Below are 24138 nucleotides of genomic sequence, written 5' to 3'. Positions count from 1 at the left end.
GATAAAATTCTGGTGGCAGTGAAGGGTGCGTAAAATACCCAGAATGCCAACTGAATGGTGTGGAGGGGCATTTAAAGGCATTTATCTTGTTCCTGCAGAGGGATTAAGTGGAGCGATATCGCAATATTACAGCCAAAAATGGCTGCAGGCTCCAGAACAGCCTACCTGCAGGGAACATTTTCCCACAGTCACCTGCCTGATCCTTGGGAAGACTAGAAAGACCTTCACCGCTTAGGTCCAAGCTACCTGAAGGGCTGTATTCCCTCATACGAACCTTCCTGGGCTCTGAGATCTTTATGGGATTCCCTTCTCTCTTCTCTCAGTCCTGCCACCAACTCTGGCTTGCTTGTTATGGATGAGGGAGAGGGCCTTATTAGTGCTCCCAGGGAACTTTGGAACTCCCTGCCTAGAGAAGTTAGACTTCCTCCTTCCAGTGGCAGGTGAAGACCTTCCGATCTGAACAGGCTTTTGAAAACTAACTGTTTTTAATGAAAAATGGGTTTCTTTTATTGTAATTATCTGTACGTTTGAAAAAGGGGCTGTTTTTATTGTAATTATCTGTAATTATTCCTTTGCTTTTCAATATTTATATGTTTACTAAAATTATTCAGTGAGGGAGTAGTGTGAAAGAAAAGCAAAAAGCGAAATGTTGAAACAATAGAGTGTATGGGTATATAACTAATACCATTATTCCAATAAAATTATTCACATTATACCTTTCACAAATGGATTCCAAATATCATTATATTTTTCCATACACAACCTGCGCCTACTCTGTGTGTTTTAATATATATTTATATGTAGTTTATATAAAGAGTTTATATAAAGATAATATAATATATATATTTATATCGTTTATATACAGTTTATATGGTTTTAATTCTATCAACCTTTAATTGTTTTTATTAATGATTTTCCTCATACGTTTTTAACGGTTCTTATTTTATTTGTCAGCTACCCTGAGTCCCTGTCAGGGGAAAAAGCGGGAAATAAACAAATATTTGGACTCAGAGGCCTGCCAGGCATCGCGAGTGAACCAACAGCTCACTGTTTCACATAGGTAAGTTCAAGTTCAAGGTATAATTATCTATTAGTACATAAAGCCATTAGAAACTGGGATCAGCTTACCTATGAGATCACCTTCCCCCACATGTATCCACTTGACCACATAAAATTGGTGGAACTGGCATTGCTATAAGGTGCCACAAGAATGCCCGTTCTGCATTTGTCAAGGACTTGATTGTTTAGTGTGGCAGCGCCTACACTTCGGAACTACCTGCCACTTGAGATCAGGCCGGCAAGGCCTTCGCTGAGCTCTTTTCGGCCCCTGCTAAAAACGTTCTTGTTTAGACTACCCTGCCCAGGTATCTAGAACGCTGGTGCGAGTTCTAAGTTGCTTTTAAGTCTGCTGTTATTAGTTGAACTCTTTGAAAGTTGTCAATTATTGCTGTTCGTTTTTGTTATTGTTTTCTTGTTTTGCCTTTTTTGCAAACCGCTTTGAGGGCTTTTTTTTAAAAAAAAAAAACAATCCACAGTTTTATAATTTTTAATGAACTTAATAATAATAAATACCTAACGCTCCCTCACTCCTCCGGGTTGCAGGTGAAGGAATCTCGCCTCCCACTACGGATGTTTTCAAAGTAGGAGGAGCAACGTGAAGTTTTCCTGGAGCACGTAATTTGAAAGCTCTCAAGCCTTTAGGTCACCAAACACCAACCGCTTTGGAGACATCTGAACCTATACAACATCTCCATGGGGCAAGGGGAGTGGGGCAAGCGATCTGTTTTGACCAAGCCCCCTAGATTCCACGTTCAAAATGTCCTCATGACCCTTCCACGTTCCCCTTAAAGAAAGCCAAATCAAATCCCATCTTTAAACAGCCCGGACACTGAGGTCCAGCTCCGAGGGCCTTCTGGCAGTTCCCTCACTGCGAGAAGCCAAGTTACAGGGAACCAGGCAGAGGGCCTTCTCGGTGGTGGCACCCACCCTCCCAACAGATGTCAAAGAGAAAAACAACTACCAGACTTTTAGAAGACATCTGAAGGCAGCCCTGTTTAGGGAAGCTTTTAATGTTATAACTGTATTTTAATATTTTGTTGGAAGCCGCCCAGTGGTTGGGGAAGCCCAGCCAGATGTGCAGGGGTAGAAATAATAAATTATTATTATTATTACTCGTGGGCAGTTGCTTAAGGCGCTAGTGATACATTACCAATGTTAGCTCTCCTCTTGATTTCCTTCCTTCGGTTGGCGAACCAGTTGTACACTTTGAGAGAAGTGACTCGCTCCAAGTCGGACAGTTTCTTCCCTGCATTAAAAAACACACACACACCCAAAACAAGCTGCATCAACGTATATTTCGCACGGGGTACCGAGGATTTGGGGGTGGGGCTGTTAACCACACGCAGACAAACAAACCCCTCTTTCCCTACCTGGTTTCTGAATCACCGCATTACAGGCATTTGCGATTTCTTCCCTCTTGGCCTCATCAGGATACTGATTCTCATTGAAGTAGCTGCGGAAAAAGGAAAGGGCTGTTTGCTTTTAGGACGCCCACAACCCCTTCTCCCCCAACCCTCAAAACAAAACACAGGCTTCTGAGAAACTTTTGTTGTGGGAGGGGGAAAGAAATCGCCACCTTGAGCTTGCCAGATATCGATTCACTCCTGAAGCTATCCCTGCTAACGCGACTTTCTCTGTCCTTTCTCTCTCCCCTGCCTAATAATTTTTTATTAATTTTTTCCAAATATCTTAAACACAATATAGCTTAACAATATTATTCTCCTTTCAATCTATATCTTATCCGAATTAACTTCCCTCCACCCCTTTTCTGGCTTCTCTACATTGCTCTTACTTAAGCGTGATTACTACATATACATTCTATCAATGTCTATAATTTCTTAATATTTTTTGTATTATACTTTGGACATACATTCCTTATTATATTACAGCATCACTTCTTGTGGTCTAACCAAATGTTTACAATAAACGTTATGAGTTTTATTTCAGGCCAGTGAGTGTCTTTATTTATGTACAGTTTTCTCTAAGTATGCCATAAATTTGGACCATTCTTTTTGGAATTTCTCATCGTTCCTGCTGTCGGATTCTTCCAGTTAGCCTTGCTATTTCCGCATACTCCAATACTTTCTGTTGCCGTTCTTCTCTGCCCTTTCTCTAAATCCATGTGAAGCTTTTCTCCACAAACTTGACCTTTCACTCCCCTCGCAGAAACTGTACTGTTTGTCAGCGTTCTATTGGTGCCACCAAGACATCCCACCCAGCGAGACATCACACCGATTCCATGAACTGCAGGAAGGGAGGGAGGGACATTCAGGCCACAGGTGGGTAGCAGGTAAGGTAAAGGTAAAGGGACCACTGACCATTAGGTCCAGTCGTGGCCGACTCTGGGGTTACGGTGCTCATCTCGCTTCCAGGTCATGTGGCCAGCAGGACTAAGCCATTCTGGCGAACCAGAGCAGCGCACGGAAACGCCGTTTACCTTCCCACCAGAGTGGTACCTATTTATCTACTTGCACTTTGACATGCTTTCAAACTGCTAGGCTGGCAGGAGCTGGGACCGAGCAACGGGAGCTCACCCCGTCACAGGGATTCAAACCGCAAACCTTCCGATCAGCAAGTCCGAGGCTCTGTGGTTTAACCCACAGTGCCACCCGCGTCCCTTAGGAGCAGGCCGTAAATATGCACAAATAATCAAGGAGGCTTCCTGCCTGAACCTCCATTTACGCCCAAAGCGACCTCCTGGCTCTCCGCGCAAGCAAGGAGCAGGCCGCTCTCAGGAGACCAGGGCAAGGCTAGCCTATTTTATTTGGGGGTTGGGGTTGGGCAACAAACAAGGTTATGTTCATGCAGGTGATGTAGAGGACTGCACAGCCACGAGAGAGATCTCACGACGCAGTTTATCTAGAACCACACCCATCCTGCAGCTACGAGCACAAACGTCCGCTCGCTGCTTCTCTTTAACCTTCGGCTCGTAAATATTCCAAGAGAAGTTTTTAAGAAGCGGGGAAGGGAGGGGACGGAGGAGAGACGGAGGAGAGATGTGAGAGATTCTGGATCTCCAGCACAAAAGCCGCACCCCGGCAGCCCATAATGTGCACTGGGAGGAATTCCAAAGCAGCAGCGAAGGAAAAGAGAATTGAATTACAAGCGGGCTGCAGATCCCTCAGCATGCAATACTTATGCAGCGGGGGCGAAGGAACAGGACGCCCAGAGATGTACTGATCAGCTACGGAACGGGCTGCCCAACGTGACCAGGCAGTCTTTGTTGCCGCCTGTTGTTCCCAGCTCCAACCTCTCCGCTGGATCCAGTGGATCCCAGCCTTGCAAAATCAGCCAGGATGGGAAACAGGAGGGCCGAGGGCCAAACACGACCCACCAAGACCCAATATGTGGGCCTCAGGACTTTTCCACACCAGCCATCCCTCCTCTGCAACTACTGCCTTGAGTGGGCTTGACTGGCAGGAATCTGCCCTTAAACTGTGATGATGGAGGGTACTGCATTTTTTTCGTGGGGGTGGGGCAGTGTTAGAAGTCTCTGGCTTTTGTAGGGTTGGAATGCAGTGATGCAACTAATAACAATTCTATTATTTATTCCCCGCTCATCTAGCTGGGTTGCCCCAGCCACTCTAGGCAGCCTCCAACACGTACAAAACAATAATAAAACATCAAATATTAAAAACTTCCCTAAACAGGGCTGCCTTCAGATGTCTTCTAAAAGTCAGATAGTTGTTTATTTCCTTGACATCTGATGGGAGGGTGTTCCACAGGGTGGGTGCCACTACCGAGAAGGCCCTCTGCCTGGTTCCCTGTACCTTGGCTTCGCATAGGGAGGGAACCTCCAGAAGGCCCTCAGCGCTGGTCCTCAGTGTCTGGGCTTAATGATGGGTGTGGGGACGCTCCTTCAGGTATACAGGACCGAGGCCGTTTAGGGCTTTCAAGGTCAGCACCAACACTTTGAACTGTGCTCAGAAATGTACTGGGAGCCAGTGAACATCCTTTAGGATATATGTTCCCGGCAGCAGCTCCTAGTCACAAGTTTGGCAGCTGTGTTCTGAATTTGCTGTAGTTTCTAAATCACCTTCAAAGGTATAGTCCCATGTTGCCCACTGGAGAGATCTCAGGCGCCCCACCTATTCCTGTGCCCTTGGGCAACAGGACCGCCATCTGCGTATCAGGGGGCTGCTCATCTCAACATCCTCCAGTATAATCTACAACCTTCCGTGGTTTCCTTCGGGAACCGCTGGTGTAGATAACACAGTCGTACCTTGGAAGCTGAACGGAATCCGTTCCGGAAGTCCGTTCGACTTCCAAAACGCTTGAAAACCAAATCGCGGCTTCTGATTGGCTGCGGGAAGCTCCTGCAGCCAATCAGAAGCCATGGAAGCCCCGTCGGAAGTTTGAGTTCCAAAAGAACATTTGCAAACCAGAACAATCACTTCTGGGTTGGCGGCGTTCGGGAGCCAAAACGTCCGAGTTCCAGGGCGTTCGGGATCCAAGGTACGACTGTATTGGGAACAGGTAGAAATGCCCCCCCCCTTTTTATTAGGCTCCACAGCACAACTGACATTTGTGCCAAACCCGGTCCACCCAGCCCTTTGGGGTTCCTTACCTTTCCATGACGGCCAAGCACTCCTTCCGCCAGGTGAACCGACTTCCCCGCCGTAAGCGGAAGGTGCCAGAGGTAGCTGTGACGGGGGGAGGAGTCTGCCTCCATTCAGGTTCTTCTACCGGGATCGGGGCCGGCCTCATGCTTAACGTCGCCCCTGGAAAAAAGCAAAGCGGGACACAGAAGTGTTTCCCGGCGGAACTGGAAAGCCCCGCTCGGCTCCCCGCTCAACACCGAAGGAACGCAGCGGCCCACTTAATCCAGAAACCTATTTTCACAAAGGCCAGCCAGATACCTCTTCTGGGAAACCTGCAAACAGGATTCAAACGCAAGAGCAGCTCTTCCTGTCTGGTGACTTCCAGCACCTGGGATTCAGGAGCATAGCTGCCTCTGAGCATCAAGGCAGAGAAGAGCCATCATGACTAGTAGCCATGAAGACTGACCTTCCGTAAATTTGCTTCTTTCTAAAACAGCACCTGCCCTGATGAAACAGGAGCTCGTCTAAAAGTACAGCACACCTGCTCTTTCATTTTTTAAAAAAGCCTCTTTTGCTCAGGTGAAAAGGCACGCAGGTACAGTGGACATTTAGGTTGTGAACATGATCCGTGCGGGAGGCACGTTTGCAACCCGCAGAGTCGTGGCTGTGCACATGCAGGTCGCAATTCGGCACTTCTGTGCATGCACAAAGCGTGATTCAGTGTTTCTGCGCATGCGCGAGCACCAAAACCAGAAAGTAACCCATTCCAGTAACTTCCTGGTTCGGCGCAGTGCGCAACCCGAAAACGCGCAACCTGAAGCGTCTATAACCCGAGGTATGGCTGTATAACCAAACTCCTATAACTTACAACCTCATTTCCTCCACATCTACTTTGCACATAATTCATATACTGTATCCCTCCCTCTCTTGCACACATAGTAGACCAAGGATTGCCCACCGCTGTGACAGTTCTGCCTTCTCCACACTGCTGCCCATAATCAGATCCCCACAGTCCCTCAATCTAGAGCGCAGATGTGCTTTATTATTAATAATCATCAGCATTCATTGCTTCCAAACTGCTGAAATGCTCGTGAACACGCCAAAACTGCTCTGCAGCTAAGCCGGAGGTCTAAGTTCAGAGAAGGCCCTAATTCTTCCACCCAAAAGCAATGCAGGTTTAAACCACCACTCCCAAAAAAAGTTCCTTTTTCTTTTGCCAAGCTCCTTATTTTGATCAGAACGGCAAAGCCACGTGCCGCGGGAAACATGCTTTTCATGTGCAAGTTCCAAGTCAGAGCAGGGGGCCAATGATCCGACCCAACGTACCACAGGAACCTAGAAATTTGCCTTGTATAGAGTTGGTATTCCCTGCACTGACTGGCAGCAGCTGTCCAGGGTTTCAGCGGGGAGTCTTTCGCAACCTTACCTGGAGTAACCGGGGATTGAAACCGCTGACTTGCATCCCTTCCCTTAAACCAGGGTTCCCCAAACTTTTAAAGTCATCTAGGCCAGACTTTCCCAAACTTGGGTCTCTCTCCAGCAGTTTTGGGACTACAATTCCCATCATCATCCCTGACCACTGGGTCTTGCTAGCTAGGGATGATAGGAGTTGGAGTCCAAAAAAACAGTTTGGGAAACCCTGTTAAACAAACACGCTTGGACTTCTATCGAGTCAGTACAATCAACGTCAAAGCAGGGGGCAGGGGCTGGAAACAGATTTCTGTGCTGATGTAGCATCCAGATGCAAATAATTTCTGTAAGAGGAGCATTACAAAGATCCTCCTTCATTAAAAAGAGGACCAAAAGAAAAACCCTATATGTTCTCAACTACCTTTGAAGGTGACCCGGAAACAACAACTAATCCAGAATGCGGCAGCTAGACTGGTGACTGGGAGCGGCCGCCGAGACAACATAACACCGGTCTTGAAAGACCTACACTGGCTCCCAGTACGTTTCTGAGCACAATTCAAAGTGTTGGTGCTGACCTTCAAAGCCCTAAATGGCCTCGGTCCTATATACCTGAAGGAGCGTCTCCACCTCCATCGTCCAGCCCGGACACTGAGGTCCAGCGCCAAGGGCCTTCTGGCAGTTCCCTCGTTGCGAGAAGTGAAGTTACAGGGAACCAGGCAGAGGGCCTTCTTGGTGGTGGCACCCGCCCTGTGGAACGCCATCCCACCAGATGTCAAAGAGAAAACCAGACTTTTAGAAGACATCTGAAGGCAGCCCTAATTAGGGAAGCTTTTAATGACTGATGTTTTAATGTTGCAAAACTTTTTGTTGCAAAATACGCCTGGCACCGGCCTAATTTCTGATTCGGCAGCTGGGGTGCGGTCTTAGCATCTACTTTGCATACAGAAGACCCCAGGTTGCATCCCCAGACGCTCCAGTTAGGGCAGAGATATACTCCCTTCCCCAAACCCTAGAGGCACAGCCAGTGTCAACATTACCATGCCAGATGGGACCCCAAAAAATGCAGTATAAACACCAACAAATGGGAAACACTGGCCTGCGAGCGCTCCAGTTGGAGAACAGCCTTTACCAAAGGTGTCATGGGCTTTGAAGACACTCAAACTCAGGACGCAAGGGAGAAACGTGCTGCGAGGAAGGCACGCTTGGCAAATCCACACCGCGATCAACTCCCGCCCGGAAACCAATGTCCCCACTGTGGAAGGGCGTGTGGGTCCAGAATTGGCCTCCACAGTCACTTACAGACTCATTGTTAAAACCGTGTTTATGGAAGACAATCTTACTCGGCTACGAGGGATCGCCAAAGAAGGGAGGAGGAAGAGGAGGAGGAGGTTTTTTGTAAAGGCAACAGTAGAATTTTCACAGCTGAGTCCTCAACTCTTAATTACTGTGCTTTGCTTGCTTTAAGTTGGGCTCTGTCTAAAACTTGCCATTTAGGTTTTCAACCCCTTTTTGTAAATTCAGTATTAGAAACTGTACCTTTGAGTCCTCAATCCTTTATTGCTTCACTTTGCTTCACCTAGGTCGAGCTAGGATTACAATACTTCAGAATTTTTGGGAGTTCTAGCCCTTCTTTTTGAATTTTGGTCATTTAAGGTTCATGATTTTTTCTATTTCCTTCTGAGGAAACTGAAATGAGGTTTGTAGCCAGCATCCCGTTAAGGCTTTGTTCAGTTTTAGGTTTTTCTAATTTTTGTCCTTAAACGTTTTGATTTTGATTTTTTAGTTTATTTTCATAAGATAATATTTCTGGTTGATTACTTCTTGTTTCAGGGATTTTCATGGTATTTCATTTGTTTTGTGCAACTACAGTGGTACCTCGGGTTAAGTACTTAATTCGTTCCGGAGGTCTGTTCTTAACCTGAAACCGTTCTTAACCTGAAGCACCACTTTAGCTAATGGGGCCTCCTGCTGCCGCCACACCGCCAGAGCACCATTTCTGTTCTTATCCTGAAGCAAAGTTCTTAACCTGAAGCACTATTTCTGGGTTAGCGGAGTCTGTAACCTGAAGCGTATGTAATCTGAAGCGTATGTAACCTGAGGTACCACTGTACTTGGGTTAAAGCAGGAGCAAATTCAGGAAGGACATTCTGGCATTTGTGCTAAAAAAACAAGAACATCCCCAAAAGGGACGCAGGTGGTTGATGCCTCGCATCCCCAAGCCGAGCCCGTGTCTGTGACAGCCGAGGGAAGAAGAGACGGGGAGCTCAGCCAAGGGAACTCATTCATCCTTTCCCACTTGGCCAGCTACCTGCTGGCCCTGCCAGACTCATCCAGTCTGCCCTAATGAATCAGTGCCGCTGGTGTCAAAGCGTGGGCGCTCCGAGGTGGGTCGGCCAATGCGGCAAAGCTCCGACCCGGTTCCCAAATGCACTTTGCTCGGAACGCTGGCGGGCGAGCCGCAGGGCCCTTGCGGGAAGAAGCGCCAGCCAACTTGGCGGAGGAGAGCCCTGCTGGATCATGGCCCTTCTAGTCGGGAACCCTGCTCTCGCGGCGGCCAAGCAAATGCTTATGGGAAGCCCGCAAGCAGGACCCGGGTGCAACAGCAGCACTCTCTCCCCTCCTGTGGTTTCCGGCAGCTGGTGTCTAGAGGCATGCGACTTCCAGCAGCAGAGGCAGAGCGCAGCTGTTGTGACTAGAAGCCCTGACCAGACCTATCCTCCTTGAATTACCGTGTTTTTCGCTCCATAAGATGCACCTGACCATAAGAAGCACCTAATTTTTAGAGGAGGAATACAAGGAAAAAAAATATTCTGAATGAAACGGTGGCTGTATGATTTTTATGGCCACACACACTTGTGATCTGATCGTGAATTTGGGGTGACCCAATGCAAAAATCCTGAGGATCCATGCTTTGTAACCACGTTTTTGCCCCATTGTAGCCCCAGGAAACAGTGGATGCCTGATTTTTTTTGGTGCAGGCTGTAGCCATGGACATGCTATGTGATCTGATGGTGAATTTGGGGTGACCCAATATAAAAATCCTAAGGATCCATGGGCTTTTAACTCCCCACTCCCAGGCAGCCTCCTCTAGCATCCCTTATCTCTCTCCAGATCAGCTGTTTCCTTTCAACATTCCCTTCCCACTTGTTTGCCTTAGTGTCTTTTCCTTAGCTGGAGCAGTTTTTTGCTCCTTCTTTTCTTCTAATTTCTCTCCTTATTGCTTTAGTCTTCCTGTTTCCCCCCTTTGCAAGTTTGCTGTCTTTACCTCCCCATCCCAGGCAGCCTCCTTTATCTCTAGCGTCCCTTATCTCTCTCCCCGATCAGCGGCTTTGTTTCAACACCCACTTCCCTCTTTCAAAAAAATATATAGCATGATCTGCTTTTTGCCCCTGGGCAGTTTGGCTCCAGGGACCACACACTTGCTCCGTAAGACGCACAGACATTTCCCCTTACTTTCTAGGAAGAAAAGAGTGTGTCTTATGGAGCGAAAAATACGGTATCTACCATGGCTAGCCATCGTGGCTTGGCTGGGCCTCCATGGTTGTACGAAGCAATGCTCCTGAAGACCAGTTGCTGGAAAAGGCTGGAGGGGACAGTGCTGCTCTTGGGCTCAGATCCTGGCTTGACGGCTTCCCATGTTGTCGACCGGATGCCAGACTAGGTGGGCCATCGGCCTGATCCAGCAACGCTCTTCTTGTGCTCCTCCGATAGCCTTCTCTTCCGCAAAGTTGGTGGCTGTCCCTACATCTGCTGGCAGCAGCTTCCACTCTTTGCTATGAGTTGTGGACCTCCCTTTGGCCTGTCCTGAATCTCCCAGATTTCAGCTTCGTTGGAGGACTGTTAGCCAGAGGTACATGGAAACTTCCATGTGCAGTGGCTTTACATGCTGGGAGTCCCCCTCTTAATTTCTAAGAAGTCACATATGGAAGACAGGAGCACAGAGCGACAGATGCACCTCACAAAAATAAAATCGGGGCAAAGCAAAAATCCTCAGCTTTTCAGAAGGAAGTGGCCGTGTCATAAAATCTGCACTAAAATACGAAACTGCCCTATAAGCTGTAAGATCGGTTTGTCCATCCAGCCTGGTATTGTGCGAGGCAGAGGTCCCCCTCTGTTATCTGCTACCTGGAGACGTCAGGAAGGGCTATAGCTGGGAGAGAGCCATCATTGGAAGCCAGGAGAGCCTCTGCCAGTCAGTGTAAGCAATCAGAGCTAGGGGGACCAATGATTTTCCATAGAAAGTGCTCTACCAACGAGCCACAGTGCTTCTGCAAAACGCAAATCCAGGCACTGTACTCCTGGGCTTACACTTCACTCACCAGCCACTTGAAAATCCGTGGGCTAAGCCCCCCAAGTAGAAAAGCACACCTATTGGTTACTTTGGAGGTAAGAAAAGAGGTAGCCTCCAACTGCAAATCCTCATTGACAAAGCCAGATAAGGAAGGGAGGAAGGGAGGGAGGGAATCAGCCCTGAGAGCTCACTGGAAGAACAGATCCTGAAGCTGAGGCTCCAGTACTTTGGCCACCTCATGGGAAGAGAAGACTCCCTGGAAAAGACCCTGATGTTGGGAAAGATGGAGGGCACCAGGAGAAGGGGACGACAGAGGAGGAGATAGTGGGACAGTGTTCTTGAAGCTATCAGCATGAGTTTGACCAAACTGCAGGAAGCAGTGGAAGACAGGAGTGCCTGGCATGCTCTGGTCCATGGGGTCACGAAAAGTCGGACATGACTAAACAATTGTATTTTAATCTTTTGTTGGAAGCCGCCCAGAGTGGCTGGGGAAACCCAGCCAGATGGGCGGCATATAAATAATAAATAATTTATTATTATTATTATTATTATTATTATTATTATTATTATTATTATTATTATTATTATCAATCCTCTGCATCACTGCATGCTGAGCAAACTCTTATTGCATTATCTTACGCTTGTTGCCTTTGGGGATCCTTAAAGACTGAAGCTGGGACTTAAGGAATGGGACGCGGGTGGCGCTGTGGGTTAAACCACAGAGCCTAGGACTTGCCGATCAGAAGGTCGGCGGTTCAAATCCAACGGGTGAGCTCCCATTGCTCGGTCCCTGCTCCTGCCAACCTAGCAGTTCAAAAGCACGTCAAACTGCAAGTAGATAAATAGGTACCGCTTCGGCGGGAAGGTAAACAGCATTTCCCTGCGCTGCTCTGGTTCGCCAGAAGCTGGCCACATGACCTGGAAGTTGTATGCTGGCTCCCTCGGCCAATAAAGTGAGATGAGCGCCGCAACCCCAGACTCGGTCACGACTGGACCTAATGGTCAGGGTTCCCTTTACCCTTTAGGACTGAGGCGGGAGGACAGAAACCAAATAAACAATAATTCAGAGGCCACGGGCGATAGCTGTCATGGCATTTAAAGCTCCCATTCTTGTCCTACTGTCTCCCCGCCGGTTAATCAAAACAGCAGCGCCGCCTGCTGACGAGTGAAGGAATCGCCGTGCAATGTTGTCCAGCGCACTTTGGGATCGTTCAAGTTGCAATTCCACGCCGTAAATTCCACGCACGCCCCAAACCTCTGCCAGCCCTCTTTGGAAAACAAGGCCCCCGATACAGATCCGTTTGCAGGGAAGCCCCCATACCTTCCTCTCCCCAATGCAAGCCTCCTCCCACTCCCACCCACCCCCATTCCTGAGCATGGACTGTAACTGGGGGGGGGCAGGGAGCAAGGGAGGGAGGCGGGAGGGGAGGGTCCATGCCAACCGAAGCACGATGAAGCCAACAACACTCACAGCCGCTGGGCAAAAGGTTTGGTTCAGAGGGAACAGCTGGAGTGTCTCGGCTTGGTTTTGTTTACCGGGGTTTGTCTTCTCAAGCTGGTACCATCGGTAAAAGGCCCTTTTCTTCTGTTCGCTCAGGTCCGATCCCTGTTGCAACAGCCAGTGGGAGATCCGGCTCTGACTGATACCTGCAGGAAAGAGCAAAGAGAGGAGAGAGAAAGGGTTGGTCTACACATGAGGGAAAACCCCGCTGTAAATAAGTCATAAATTAAAACGTTATAATAAAATGGAAAGAAAAAAAACAACCGCTATATAAAATTGCAAAGAAAAAGTTTGTGCTATACAGCGCCATCTGCTGTTGCATGTTTATAACGCATTCAAAACACTGTTTTTTTTTCCTTCTTTTATTTTACTAATGTAGCTGAGGGCTATAAAGACTAGGACCAGCAGCCTAAGAAACAGTTACTACCCAAATGTGATTTTGGTTTTAAACACATTGTAGTCTGTATGGGAGTATATTGTATTTCAAAATGGGGTATCAGAGTTTTTAGGGGGCTAACCAGGCTGGGATACCTGGGATAGCAGGCTTGTTGGGTTTTGAATGTCTTATGTAGATTTTTCAATTTCGTTGTTCTGTATGGGACAATGACAATAAAGATTATCTTATCGTATCGTATCGTATGAGTCCCCAGAGAGAGAAAGAGAAACTATGCAACTGATTGCCACACCATGTGGCTCCTCCTCTTGCGCACAAGTTTTCATCACGCCCTACGGACAACCTGTGACCAAGCCACACATGCTGTTCCCAATTCTTGTCCTGCCAGGGAGCATTAGGAAAGGAACTGAAAACAAAACTGCCTATTTATCATAATGCCATCAGACAAAATCTATGGAGCGACCACATTTGGTCACTTCGTGTCAAAAGGGACATCGCAGGGTTTATGGGCATTGCCATTCAAATGGTGTGGTTGTGTGTGCTGCATCTTGTGATCAGTTATGTGGGGCAGGGCTTACCTGGGCCCCCTAATATTTTATTCAAGTTAGCACCCCGGCACTCCCCTGGGTAATCCCACTGCCACCCTGCTTTGGGAACCACTGCCTTAATATCCCCATTATGCATTAAATCCTACATTGAGTTTTCATTCCACCAGGCACATTTTGCAAGGTGCGGGGAACATCGTGCCACCAGTTTTGGATTGGGATCCCTAACCCTACTCTGGACACACAGTTTGGGTGCTTTGGAGCAAGAATACACAGACCCGGGCATTCTTATTTTAATTTAAAAAGAGCCCATATATATATATATATGGCTTTGAGCTCTCACATTTAAGAGACCGAATTTTCAGGTGACATTATTGTGATTAATTGCTCCTACCGCTTACATAGATAGACAACGACTTGTGGGGGGGAGAGAGACAGCGAGCGCAGAATAGCAGATTATAGGACATTACGAACACGTCCACCAGGAAATGGAATGACTCACTCGGCCGTTCATTCTGCTCTGGACAGAACGATCCAGCCACGCATCCAGGAGTAAACAGCAGCCATTCCTGGGTGCATCAGAAATGCAGACCGGGAAGGAAGTGATAGAAATTGCCACATCTTTAAGATAACTTGAAGCATGCGGAAGAAAAGAGAGTGGGTGATATTCCAAGACACGGAATGAATTTTTTGGTGTGGGGAGGGGCCATAGGCAACTCCCTGGGGCCCTGATAAAGGTAAAGGGATCCCTGACCATTAGGTCCAGTCGCGGACGACTCTGGGGTTGCGGCGCTCATCTCGCTTTATTGGCCGAGAGAGCCGGCGTACAGCTTCCAGGCCATGTGGCCAGCATGACCAAGCCGCTTCTGGCGAACCAGAGCAGCGCACGGAAATGCCGTTTACCTTCCCGCCGGAGTGGTACCTATTTATCTACTTGCACTTTGACGTGCTTTCGAACTGCTAGGTTGGCAGGAGCAGGGACCGAGCAACAGGAGCTCAGTCCGTCGCAGGGATTCGAACCGCCGACCTTCTGATTGGCAAATCCTAGGCTCTGTGGTTTAATCCACAGCGGTACCTGCATCCCATGCCCCATGAAGGGGCCGGGCACCCACAAATTTCCAAGGCCATGAAAGCTGCATGGCACCCACAGTCCTGGGCACCCATGGTCGCGGGCCAAGCTTGCATTCCTGGGAGGGGCAGAGATTAACCGTAACTTCCGTGGTAGGCAGGAAAGCTACTTCTCTCCGCATTTTTAAAATGGGAAGCGTATCATTCATTAAACACTCCCCTGTGCGTTATTTTTAGGATCTGGACTCGTAGTGCCTGGATAGATGACTCAGTGAGCTGGCTCACATGTGGTGCGAAGCCAAGGATTGGCAAGCTTACCGGATAATGGGCTAGTCCACACTCCTTCTGTTGAAGGATGGGCCGCAGTGTTTGCACACGCACGCTCTTCTGGGTTGGAGGAGCGCGCATGCGTGTGCACACACACTATTTCCAGCTCTCCTCCGAACCAAATGTGCCCCAGAAATAGCATGTGCGCATGCGCACGGGCGCTTCTCCGTCCCACACGCGTGCGCACATGCTATTTCCAGTGCACATCTGGGTCGGAGGAGCGCCTAGGCGCATGCACACAGGCACGATCAACCGAGAAGTCAGTAAGAGCGGGCAGCAGGGGTCACCTTGGCCCAGTTAGATGAGCCCCGTAGGCCGCTACTGGCCCAAGGCCCGTAGGTTGCAGACCCCTGTGCTAAGCCAAACCACGGTTTACTGCACATGAGCACAGGCTCTGGGAGAGGACATTGTGGCTTCTTTGCTCTTCCTTGGTTGCCACTGCACTGGGTTTAGTGGTTTCATGCTCCTTTGACGAACGGCCTAACTATGGCACCAAGAGAGCGAAAACACAACCTCACGTTCAGAGAGTGTGCTAAGCCAAACCATGGTTTCCTTTAGCACAGCAGCAGAATGCGGAGGAGGAGGGAAAGTGGACACAATCACCTCCTCCCCACAAGCCCCATGCATTTGTGCCACTGTTTGGTTTAGTGTGAACCGATTCCTGAATTTTAGCTGTGGATCCTACGCTGCGGATGGTTAGGCTAGATTGGGGTTTCCCAAACTTGTGCCCCCCCCCGCTGTTTTCAGACTACAATTCCCATCATCCCTGACCACTGGTCCCACCAGCTAGAGATGATGGGAGCTGTAGTCCAAAAAAACAAGATCTAGGTCCTTTCCAACTCTACAATTTTATGAAAACCAGGCCACTGTGATCAAGGGGAGGGCTTTTGACACATTAAAGGACTCTGTGTCTACTTCAAAATTCACAGCTTTGGGGGAGAGCTTTATTTTAAACACGACGTTTGAAACGTATTCTTTTCGCATTTTTATTTGGTTGTCAGCAGATTGGTTTCCACTGAAACAACCTTTTTGCCTGTGGAACACGACTGGGGCTGATGAACCTGGGAGACCCCCTTCCCACATCACAGTTCCCCCGCATCCCAAATTAGTTCCCACTGCATGCTTTTCCCCAATCTCATCTCTAGAGGGCGCAAGCATGAAAGGAAGAGCCCCTTTCCACTGGGTCTTCCTGCACAGGCTATTATTAGCTCCGGTTCACCCTGTCATTCGCCTTCTCTGCGTATTATTAATAAGCTGCCCTGCCCATCAGCGTCTTGTTTGTCTTACTACACAACCCTTGAAAGGCAGCCTCTATAAATAAAAGACTTCCCCATTCCGCTCCGAGACCCCACAGCTAATTCTCCCCTGGCCTCCTCGCTGGCCCAAGTAGGACCAATTCAGCCAGCTAGCCCTGGGGATTATTTAATTGATTTTTCAATTTTATTGTTATTCATGTTTTTATACTGTATTTTATGCTGCTTTTATAATGAAGTGTTTTAAATTTGTTGTTAGCCACCCTGAGCCCAGTTTTGAACCGGTAAAGGCGGAGCAATAATAATAATAATAACAATAACAACAACAACAACTAACTGCAGCAGCAAGCTTTGGGTTTTTTCCCCCTTTTTTCAGCTTTTCTGCTTTATTTTGCTGCATAAAGGTAAAGGTAAAGGTACCCCTGCCCGTACGGGCCAGTCTTGACAGACTCTGGGGTTGTGCGCCCATCTCACTTAAGAGGCAAGGGGCCAGCGCTGTCCGGAGACACTTCCGGGTCACGTGGCCAGCATGACGAAGCTGCATCTGGCGAGCCAGCGCAGCACACGGAAACGCCGTTTACCTTCCCGCCAGTAAGCGCTCCCTATTTATCTACTTGCACCCGGGGGTGCTTTCGAACTGCTAGGTTGGCAGGCGCTGGGACCGAGCAACGGGAGCGCACCCCGCCGCGGGGATTCGAACCACCGACCTTTCGATCGGCAAGCCCTAGGCGCTGAGGCTTTAACCCACAGCGCCACCTGCGTCCCTGTATTTTGCTGCATAGCATTACTTTATTGTTTTATTGCATTTATAGCTGGCCCTTTTTCTCTAAGGACCTCAAGGTGGCACGCCTGAGAAAGCCAAACAAAAAATCTCAAGCAGTCTCCCAGGCTTTTCTCTCCAGCCCTCTACTCGGACCAGATTCCTCCTCACCAGCCCTGATCTGTGTATCCCAACCACCACCCCTACCCAAGTCCTGTGACTAATAATAATAATAATAATAATAATAATAATAATAATAATAATAATAATTATTATTATTATTATTATTATTATTATTATTATTATTATTTATACCCCGCCCTCCCCAGCCAAGACCAGGCTCAGGGCGGCTAACACCAGATATAAAACAATTCATTGAAATACAACTTAAAAAAAACAAGATTAAAATGCAACATTAAAATGCAGCCTCATTTCAGCCGAAACTCAAAAACGTTTTGGGGGATGAAAACGTCAAGTCTTCACCAAGGCCAACTATCCAGACTGGTCCTACGTGGGCCAGAAAAAAAGCCAGGGAAGTCCCCAAGTAGGAGTTCCATCACAGAAGGAAAAGGAAAGAGGTGGAAGGGAATCAAGTTGATTCCAAGCCAAAAGCCAGGCGGAACAACTCTGTCTTACAGGCCCCGCTTAGCTAGAATGTGCCCCTGAAATACAGAAATAGTTCTTGATCAGAGGGAGGGAGGGAAAGAGGATGGGGTGGGTGACTTTAGCGTGATTGCAAGATAGCCTGCTGTGCAAAGAATCACAGAATTGTAGAGTTGGAAGGGACACCAGCGGTCATCTAGTCCAACCCCCTGCAATGCAGGAATCTTAACTAAACAAATCTGCCATCCAACTTCTTAAAAACATCCGATGAAGAAGAGTCCACAACCTCCCGAGAAACTTGGGTTCCACTCTCAAATAGCTCTTACAGCCTGAAAGTTTTTCCCGGTGTTTAGTCAGAATCTTCCTTCTTGTTACTTGAAGCCATGGGTTCGAATCCCACCCTCCGGAGCAGGAGAAAACAAGCTTGCTCCCTCTTCCATGAGATACTTGAAGATGGCTCTCATATCTCCTCTCAGTCTCCTCTTTTCCAGGCTAAACCTACCCAGCTCCTTCGACCGCTCCTCATAAGGCTTCGTTTCCAGACCACTGATCACCTTGGTTGCCCTCCTCTACACAGGTTCCAGCTTTCAATATCCTTCTTAAATTGGGATGCATAGAATCATAGAGTTGGAAGAGACCGCAAGGGCCATCGAGTCCAACCCCCTGCCAAGCAGGAAACACCATCAGAGTACTCCTGACATATGGTTGTCAAGCCTCTGCTTAAAGACCTCCAAAGAAGGAGACTCCACCACACTCCTTGGCAGCAAATTCCACTGTCAAACAGCTCTTACTGTCAGGAAGTTCTTCCTAATGTTTAGGTGGAATCTTCTTTCTTGTAGTTTGGACACAGTATATCTTCATGTGCATCCTTCATGAGAGTGGCAACATGAGAACAGGCCTTTTCCCATGGGTGGGATGCTCTCCCCATGGAAGCCTGCCTGGCTCCTTCATTCTACACCTTTAGGCGACAGGCAAAAACAGTCCTCTTAATCCAGGCCTTCGGCTGATTACATCCGATACCCTTTTAAATGTGCTGTGGGAGGCGATGAGAGGAGAGGGGGGTGGGATATTGGTTTGTTTCTCTGCTTGTTTTTATTGTGGACTGTGTGTGTTTTTGTGCAACTCCCTCCCATCAGGTGTCAAGGAGGGAAAGAATACACAACCTTTAGAAGACATCTGAAGGCAGCCCTGTGTCAGGAGGTTTTTAATGTTTGACGTTTTATTTTGTTTTTATGTGTGTTGGAAGCCGCCCAGAGTGGCTGGGGCAACCCAGCCGGATGGGCAGGGTATAAATATTATTATTATTATTATTATTATTATTATTATTATTATTATTATTATTGCTGTTGTTGTTTCTACTACCAGTAGTAGTATTTTTAGGCTGTGAATCACCCTAAGATCTACGGATGCAGGGCGAGATACTACTACCACTACTACTACTACGATGACTAATAGTAATACAGTCATTCCTCGGGTTACAGACGCTTCAGATTGCGGTTTTTTGGGTTACTTCCGGGTTTTGGTGGTCGCACATGCGCAGAAGCGCTAAATCGCGCTTTGTGCATGTGCAAAAGCATCAAATTGCAACAGACGTGCGGACGCGGGTTGCGAATGATGTGGGTTGCGAACATGCATCCCGCACGGATCACATTCGCGACCCGAGCGTCCACTGTACAGTGGTACCTCTGGTTACGTACTTAATTCGTTCCGGAGGTCCATTCTTAACCTGAAACTGTTCTTAACCTGAGGTACCACTTTAGCTAATGGGGCCTCCCGCTGCCACTGTGAAATTTCTGTTCTCATCCTGAAGCAAAGTTCTTAACCTGAAGCACTATCTCTGGGTTAGCAGAGTCTGTAACCTGAAGGGTCTGTAACCCGAGGTACCACTGTAATAGAAAGTTTCAACTGTTAAAGGTAAAGGTAAAGGTACCCCTGCCCGTACGGGCCAGTCTTGCCAGACTCTGGGGTTGTGCGCCCATCTCACTCAAGAGGCCAGGGGCCAGCGCTGTCCAGAGACACTTCCAGGTCACATGGCCAGTGTGACATCGCTGCTCTGGCGAGCCAGAGCCGCACACGGAAACGCCGTTTACCTTCCCGCTGGTAAGCGGTTCCTATTTATCTACTTGCACCCGGAGGTGCTTTCGAACTGCTAGGTTGGCAGGCGCTGGGACCGAGCAGTGGGAGCGCACCCCGCAGCAGGGATTCGATCAGCAAGTCCTAGGCGCTGAGGCTTTAACCCACAGCGTCACCTGTGTCCCTGTGTTCAACTGTTACTTCACCCCATTTCCCATCTGATCACACTGTCCTCTGGCACACGAGCCCTGGAAGCTTTCACACGAGCAAAGGCACGATAACGGTTCTGTGCCCCTGATTTAAGCCTCACATTTCCAGAGCATGCTGCCTGCTGCTTTGTCAAATGCCTGCCTGTGTGAGGGGAGTTAACAGCAATAAACCAGAAGCTCGCTGCTGCTTATTCAGAAGAAGAAGAGAGGGGAATTATGCTCAGAATCGGCCTGCGCTGAAATGACAAATTAAGGGGACGGGGCTCCCAAAGCCCGTTGCTTAAGCCGGAAAGGCCCGGCTGTCAAGATTTGAAGCAAAGCCATTGTCCTTACACGGGCACACAACACACTTCTGCAGTGAGTGCTCCAGGGTCTGTCACCACACGATGCAAGAGATATGATCCATCTATTTAATTTAGTCTTTGCATCTATTTGTTATTTAGATTTATAACTTGCCCTTCTACGCTGTCGTCATTGCAGTCGGCTCCCAGGTGCAACAGGCCTCCCGTATTAGCCAATAATCATAATAACAACAGCAACAATTTATTATTTATACCCAACCCATCTGGCTGGGTTTCCCCAGCCGCTCTGGGCGGCTCCCAATCAAATATTAAAAACACAATACAGTCATATCTCGGGTTGAAGCAGCTTCGGGATAAGTATTTTCGGGTTGCGTGCTGCAGCGACCCGGAAGTAACGGAGCACGTTACATCCGGGTTTCGCCGCTCGCGCATGTGCAGACGGTTAAAACGACGTCACACGCATGCACAGAAGCGGCAAATCGTGCCTTGCGTTCACTTCTGGATGCGAAAGGGGCTCCGGAACGGATCCCGTTCGCATCCAGAGGTACCACTGTACAGCATTAAACATTGAAAGCTTCCCTAAACAAATTTCCCCCCTAAAAGCCAAGGCCAGCGGGGGAAATTTCTATGTGGCTTATGCTCCCAGTTAACTGGGAGCAAGCCCTGCTGTACTCAGTGGTGCTTAAGCTCAAGAGTAAACAGGTAGAATGTCATGGGCTGGCTAGATGCTGAGAAGGGAACCCCCAGGAGAAGAAGACTCAGAGCCAGGGGATGATGATGGTCGGGCAGAGGGAGAAGACCAGGAGGAGGAGGTGGCGGAAGCTGAAGGGGCAACAGGATTTAGTGAGCGGTCCAGAATCACACGCAGGAGGGAGGCCAGAAGACAGCGATGAGGCAGGATGCTGAAGGAACCAAGGAATCTATTCCCGGCTGCATCTCAGTAGTCGAGTGTTCCGATCAAGGGATGTCATAGTACAGCGGTAAGTACTTAATTCGTTCCGGAGGTCTGTTCATAACCTGAAACTGTTCTTAACCTGAAGCACCACTTTAGCTAATGGGGCCTCTGTTTCTGTTCTCATCCTGAAGCAAAGTTCTTAACCCGAGGTACTATTTCTGGGTTAGCGGAGTCTGTAACCTGAAGCGTCTGTAACCTGAAGCGTATGCAACCCGAGGTACCACTGTACCACTATTCTGCGTTGGTCAGGCCACACCTGGAATATGGTGTCCAGTTCTGGGTGCCACTGTTTAAGAAGGGTGTTGACAAGCTGGAAGGTGGGCAGAGGAGGATGACCAAGATGATCAAGGAGTCTGGAAACCAAGCCTTATGAGGAACAGTTGAAGGAGCTGAGTACGTTGAGCCTGCAAAAGAGGAGACTGAGAGGAGATGTGAGAACCATCTTCAAGTATCTCAAGGGCTGTCACATGAAAGATGGAGCAAGGTTGTTTCCCCCCCCTGCTACGGAAGACAGAACTCGAACCCATGGCTTCAGGTTACGAGAAAAGGGATTCCAACTCAATACCAGGAAAAACTTTCTGACAGTAAGCTGTTTGACAGGGAATGGTCTCCCTTAGGAGATTGTGGGCTCTACTTCCTCGGAGGTTTTCTAAGCAGAGGTTGGATGGCCATCTGTCACGGACGCTTTAGCTGAGATTCCTGCATTGCAGGGGGGTGGGACTAGATGACCCCTGGAGGTCCCTTCTGGCTCTACGATTCTAAGAGCCTTATGCTCTCCTGACTGAGCCATTCACTCTCTTTAGCATCTAGCACAGCGGTTCTCAACCTGCGGGTCCCCAGATGTTGTTGGACTACAACTCCCATCACCCCTGAGCTCTGGCCTTGCTAGCTTGGGATGATGGGAGTTGTAGTCCAACAACATCTGGGGACCTGCAGGTTGAGAACCGCAGAAAGCAAGACAAAAGGTTGGGAGGAGGCAGCCTTAGTGTTTACCCACGCTTGGCTTAAGTAGGCAGGTTGGGTTATGGGGTTAATGAAACAACTTGGGTGCAATTAAACAAAAGACTTTCCAGGCAAGCGCCCCACAAGGCCAGGATGGCCTATTAGGTAAAGGTAAAGGGACCCCTGACCATTAGGTCCAGTCTTGACCGACTCTGGGGTTGCGGCACTCACCTCGCTTTACTGGCCGAGGGAGCCGGCGTACAGCTTCCGGGTCATGTGGCCAGCATGACTAAGCCGCTTCTGGAGAACCAGAGCAGCGCACAGAAATGCTGTTTACCTTCCCGCCGGAGCGGTACCTATTTATCTACTTGCACTTTGACGTGCTTTCGAACTGCTAGGTTGGCAGGAGCAGGGACCGAGAAATGGGGATTCGAACCGCCGACCTTCTGATCGGCAAGTCCTAGGCTCTGTGGTTTAACGCACAGCACCACCCACATCCTGGGTGGCCTATTCCGAACCCTAAAAGGGCCAGAACCTCACCTTTCCGCTCTCAACGGAAGGGCTGCGGATGACGTTCACAATTTAAAAACAAAGCCATTTCGGCCCTAGGCGCTTGACGCTGGTTACAGCATTCCTAAGAAAAGCAAGGAGATATCCTGCTGACGTAAGCCGCGTAAGGAACAGGGGGAGAGAAGATCAGGCAGGGCAAGGGAGTGCAGAGAGAGAGAGAGAGAGAGAGACTGATTCACCAGGGAAGTTCCACAATGGGTCTTAAATCAAAGGCATACATTATCATGACTAAGCTGACAGATTTGCACTGCAATGCAGAAAGCCAAGCGATATCCCAACATCTGCGCCGGCAGGAGAAGGCGCGGCGAGACGGCGGTGCTGAGCTACGGAGAGGGGGTCCAGGCGAGGCGTTTCCGAGCTCTTACCTGTTACCTGCGCTACGACGGCTTGCGAAATCCTCCGGTTGGCCAGGAAGGCCTTGATTTCCTCTTTTATCACGCTGCTGTCCCTCCTAACAAAACAGGGGGAGGTTTTTTTTGGGGGGGGGGGTTGGAGGGTGGATGGGAGGGGAGAGGAAGAAGAAGATGATTAAAAAGAGGGGGGGCAAGAAAGAGGGCCAGAGTTGAAGACGCGTTTAATTTGGGGAGGGGGGGCGGCAGAGGGAGCGAAGGGCCTGACGGGTGGCCCTCGCCGTCGGACGTTGCTTTGAATCCGTGTCGCCGGCTGATCAAAGCGCACGAGGAGCAGAACGGATGACTCGCGGTCCATGTAAATTCATGCAGGCCATATGGGATTCGCAAAGTTTCATTACGGAGGGATGAATAAATCTCTCCCACCGGTGGCGACGCTGGCATCAAACTAGGGTGTTGCACATGGGGGTGTAGCTTAGCGCATTACTTAGCCGTAACTCGGGGACAGAGAACATGTTTTGCATATCGCAGGCCTTGGTTTCAAATGCATCTTCGGGGTGGGTTGGCAAAGAGACCGGTCTGAAATCCCGAGAGGGCTGCTGCCAGCCTGTGTAGACAAATTGGGCCCCTCCGGGCCTCGCTGTCTGGCCTCAGGGCTCTGCCCACGACCCCCCACCCCACCCCAAATGCTTCTGCCCGGCTGGAACGTGTCCTCATGACGAATTTATGCTCCTTGCGCCGTCCACTTTTCCCTCTGGCCCCGCCCACCACTGTCTTGTGGCCCTCAGAAGACTGGCCTGCCAGGAAAACGGCCCTTGGATCGTCCCGTCCCCCCCGATCTAAGGCCTGCTTGGGCCGCACGAAATTCTGACTGTTATTATAATTATAATTTATAACCACCTTTCTCCCAGACGGTGACTCAAGGCAGTTTGCAGGTAAAATAAGAACATCTGAAAAATTAGGGTCAGGGGATGATGACGATAAT

The 24138-nt window shown here is 48.9% G+C and overlaps 1 protein-coding gene across 7 annotated transcripts in view; it reads right to left on the bottom strand.

Moving 5' to 3' along the window:
• The window catches only part of HMBOX1 (homeobox containing 1), a 110408-nt gene that overhangs the window by 11741 nt on the left and 74529 nt on the right, over nt 1-24138 (bottom strand). For all 7 annotated transcript variants that reach the window (XM_081904207.1, XM_081904206.1, XM_081904210.1 and 4 more), the window contains exons 4-8: nt 23169-23254; nt 12838-12948; nt 5627-5780; nt 2430-2512; nt 2210-2305 (exon numbers count right to left, since the gene is read on the bottom strand). In XM_081904207.1, the coding sequence (XP_081760333.1) occupies nt 2210-2305; nt 2430-2512; nt 5627-5780; nt 12838-12948; nt 23169-23254 (530 nt within the window). The remainder of the gene's footprint in view (nt 1-2209; nt 2306-2429; nt 2513-5626; nt 5781-12837; nt 12949-23168; nt 23255-24138) is intronic.

Source organism: Podarcis melisellensis (genome assembly GCF_964234715.1).
Source record: "Podarcis melisellensis genome assembly, chromosome: 3".
Lineage (NCBI taxonomy): Eukaryota > Metazoa > Chordata > Lepidosauria > Squamata > Lacertidae > Podarcis > Podarcis melisellensis.
The sequence above is the reverse complement of the archived record's forward strand: the minus strand, read 5'-3'. Positions and strand labels throughout refer to the sequence as shown.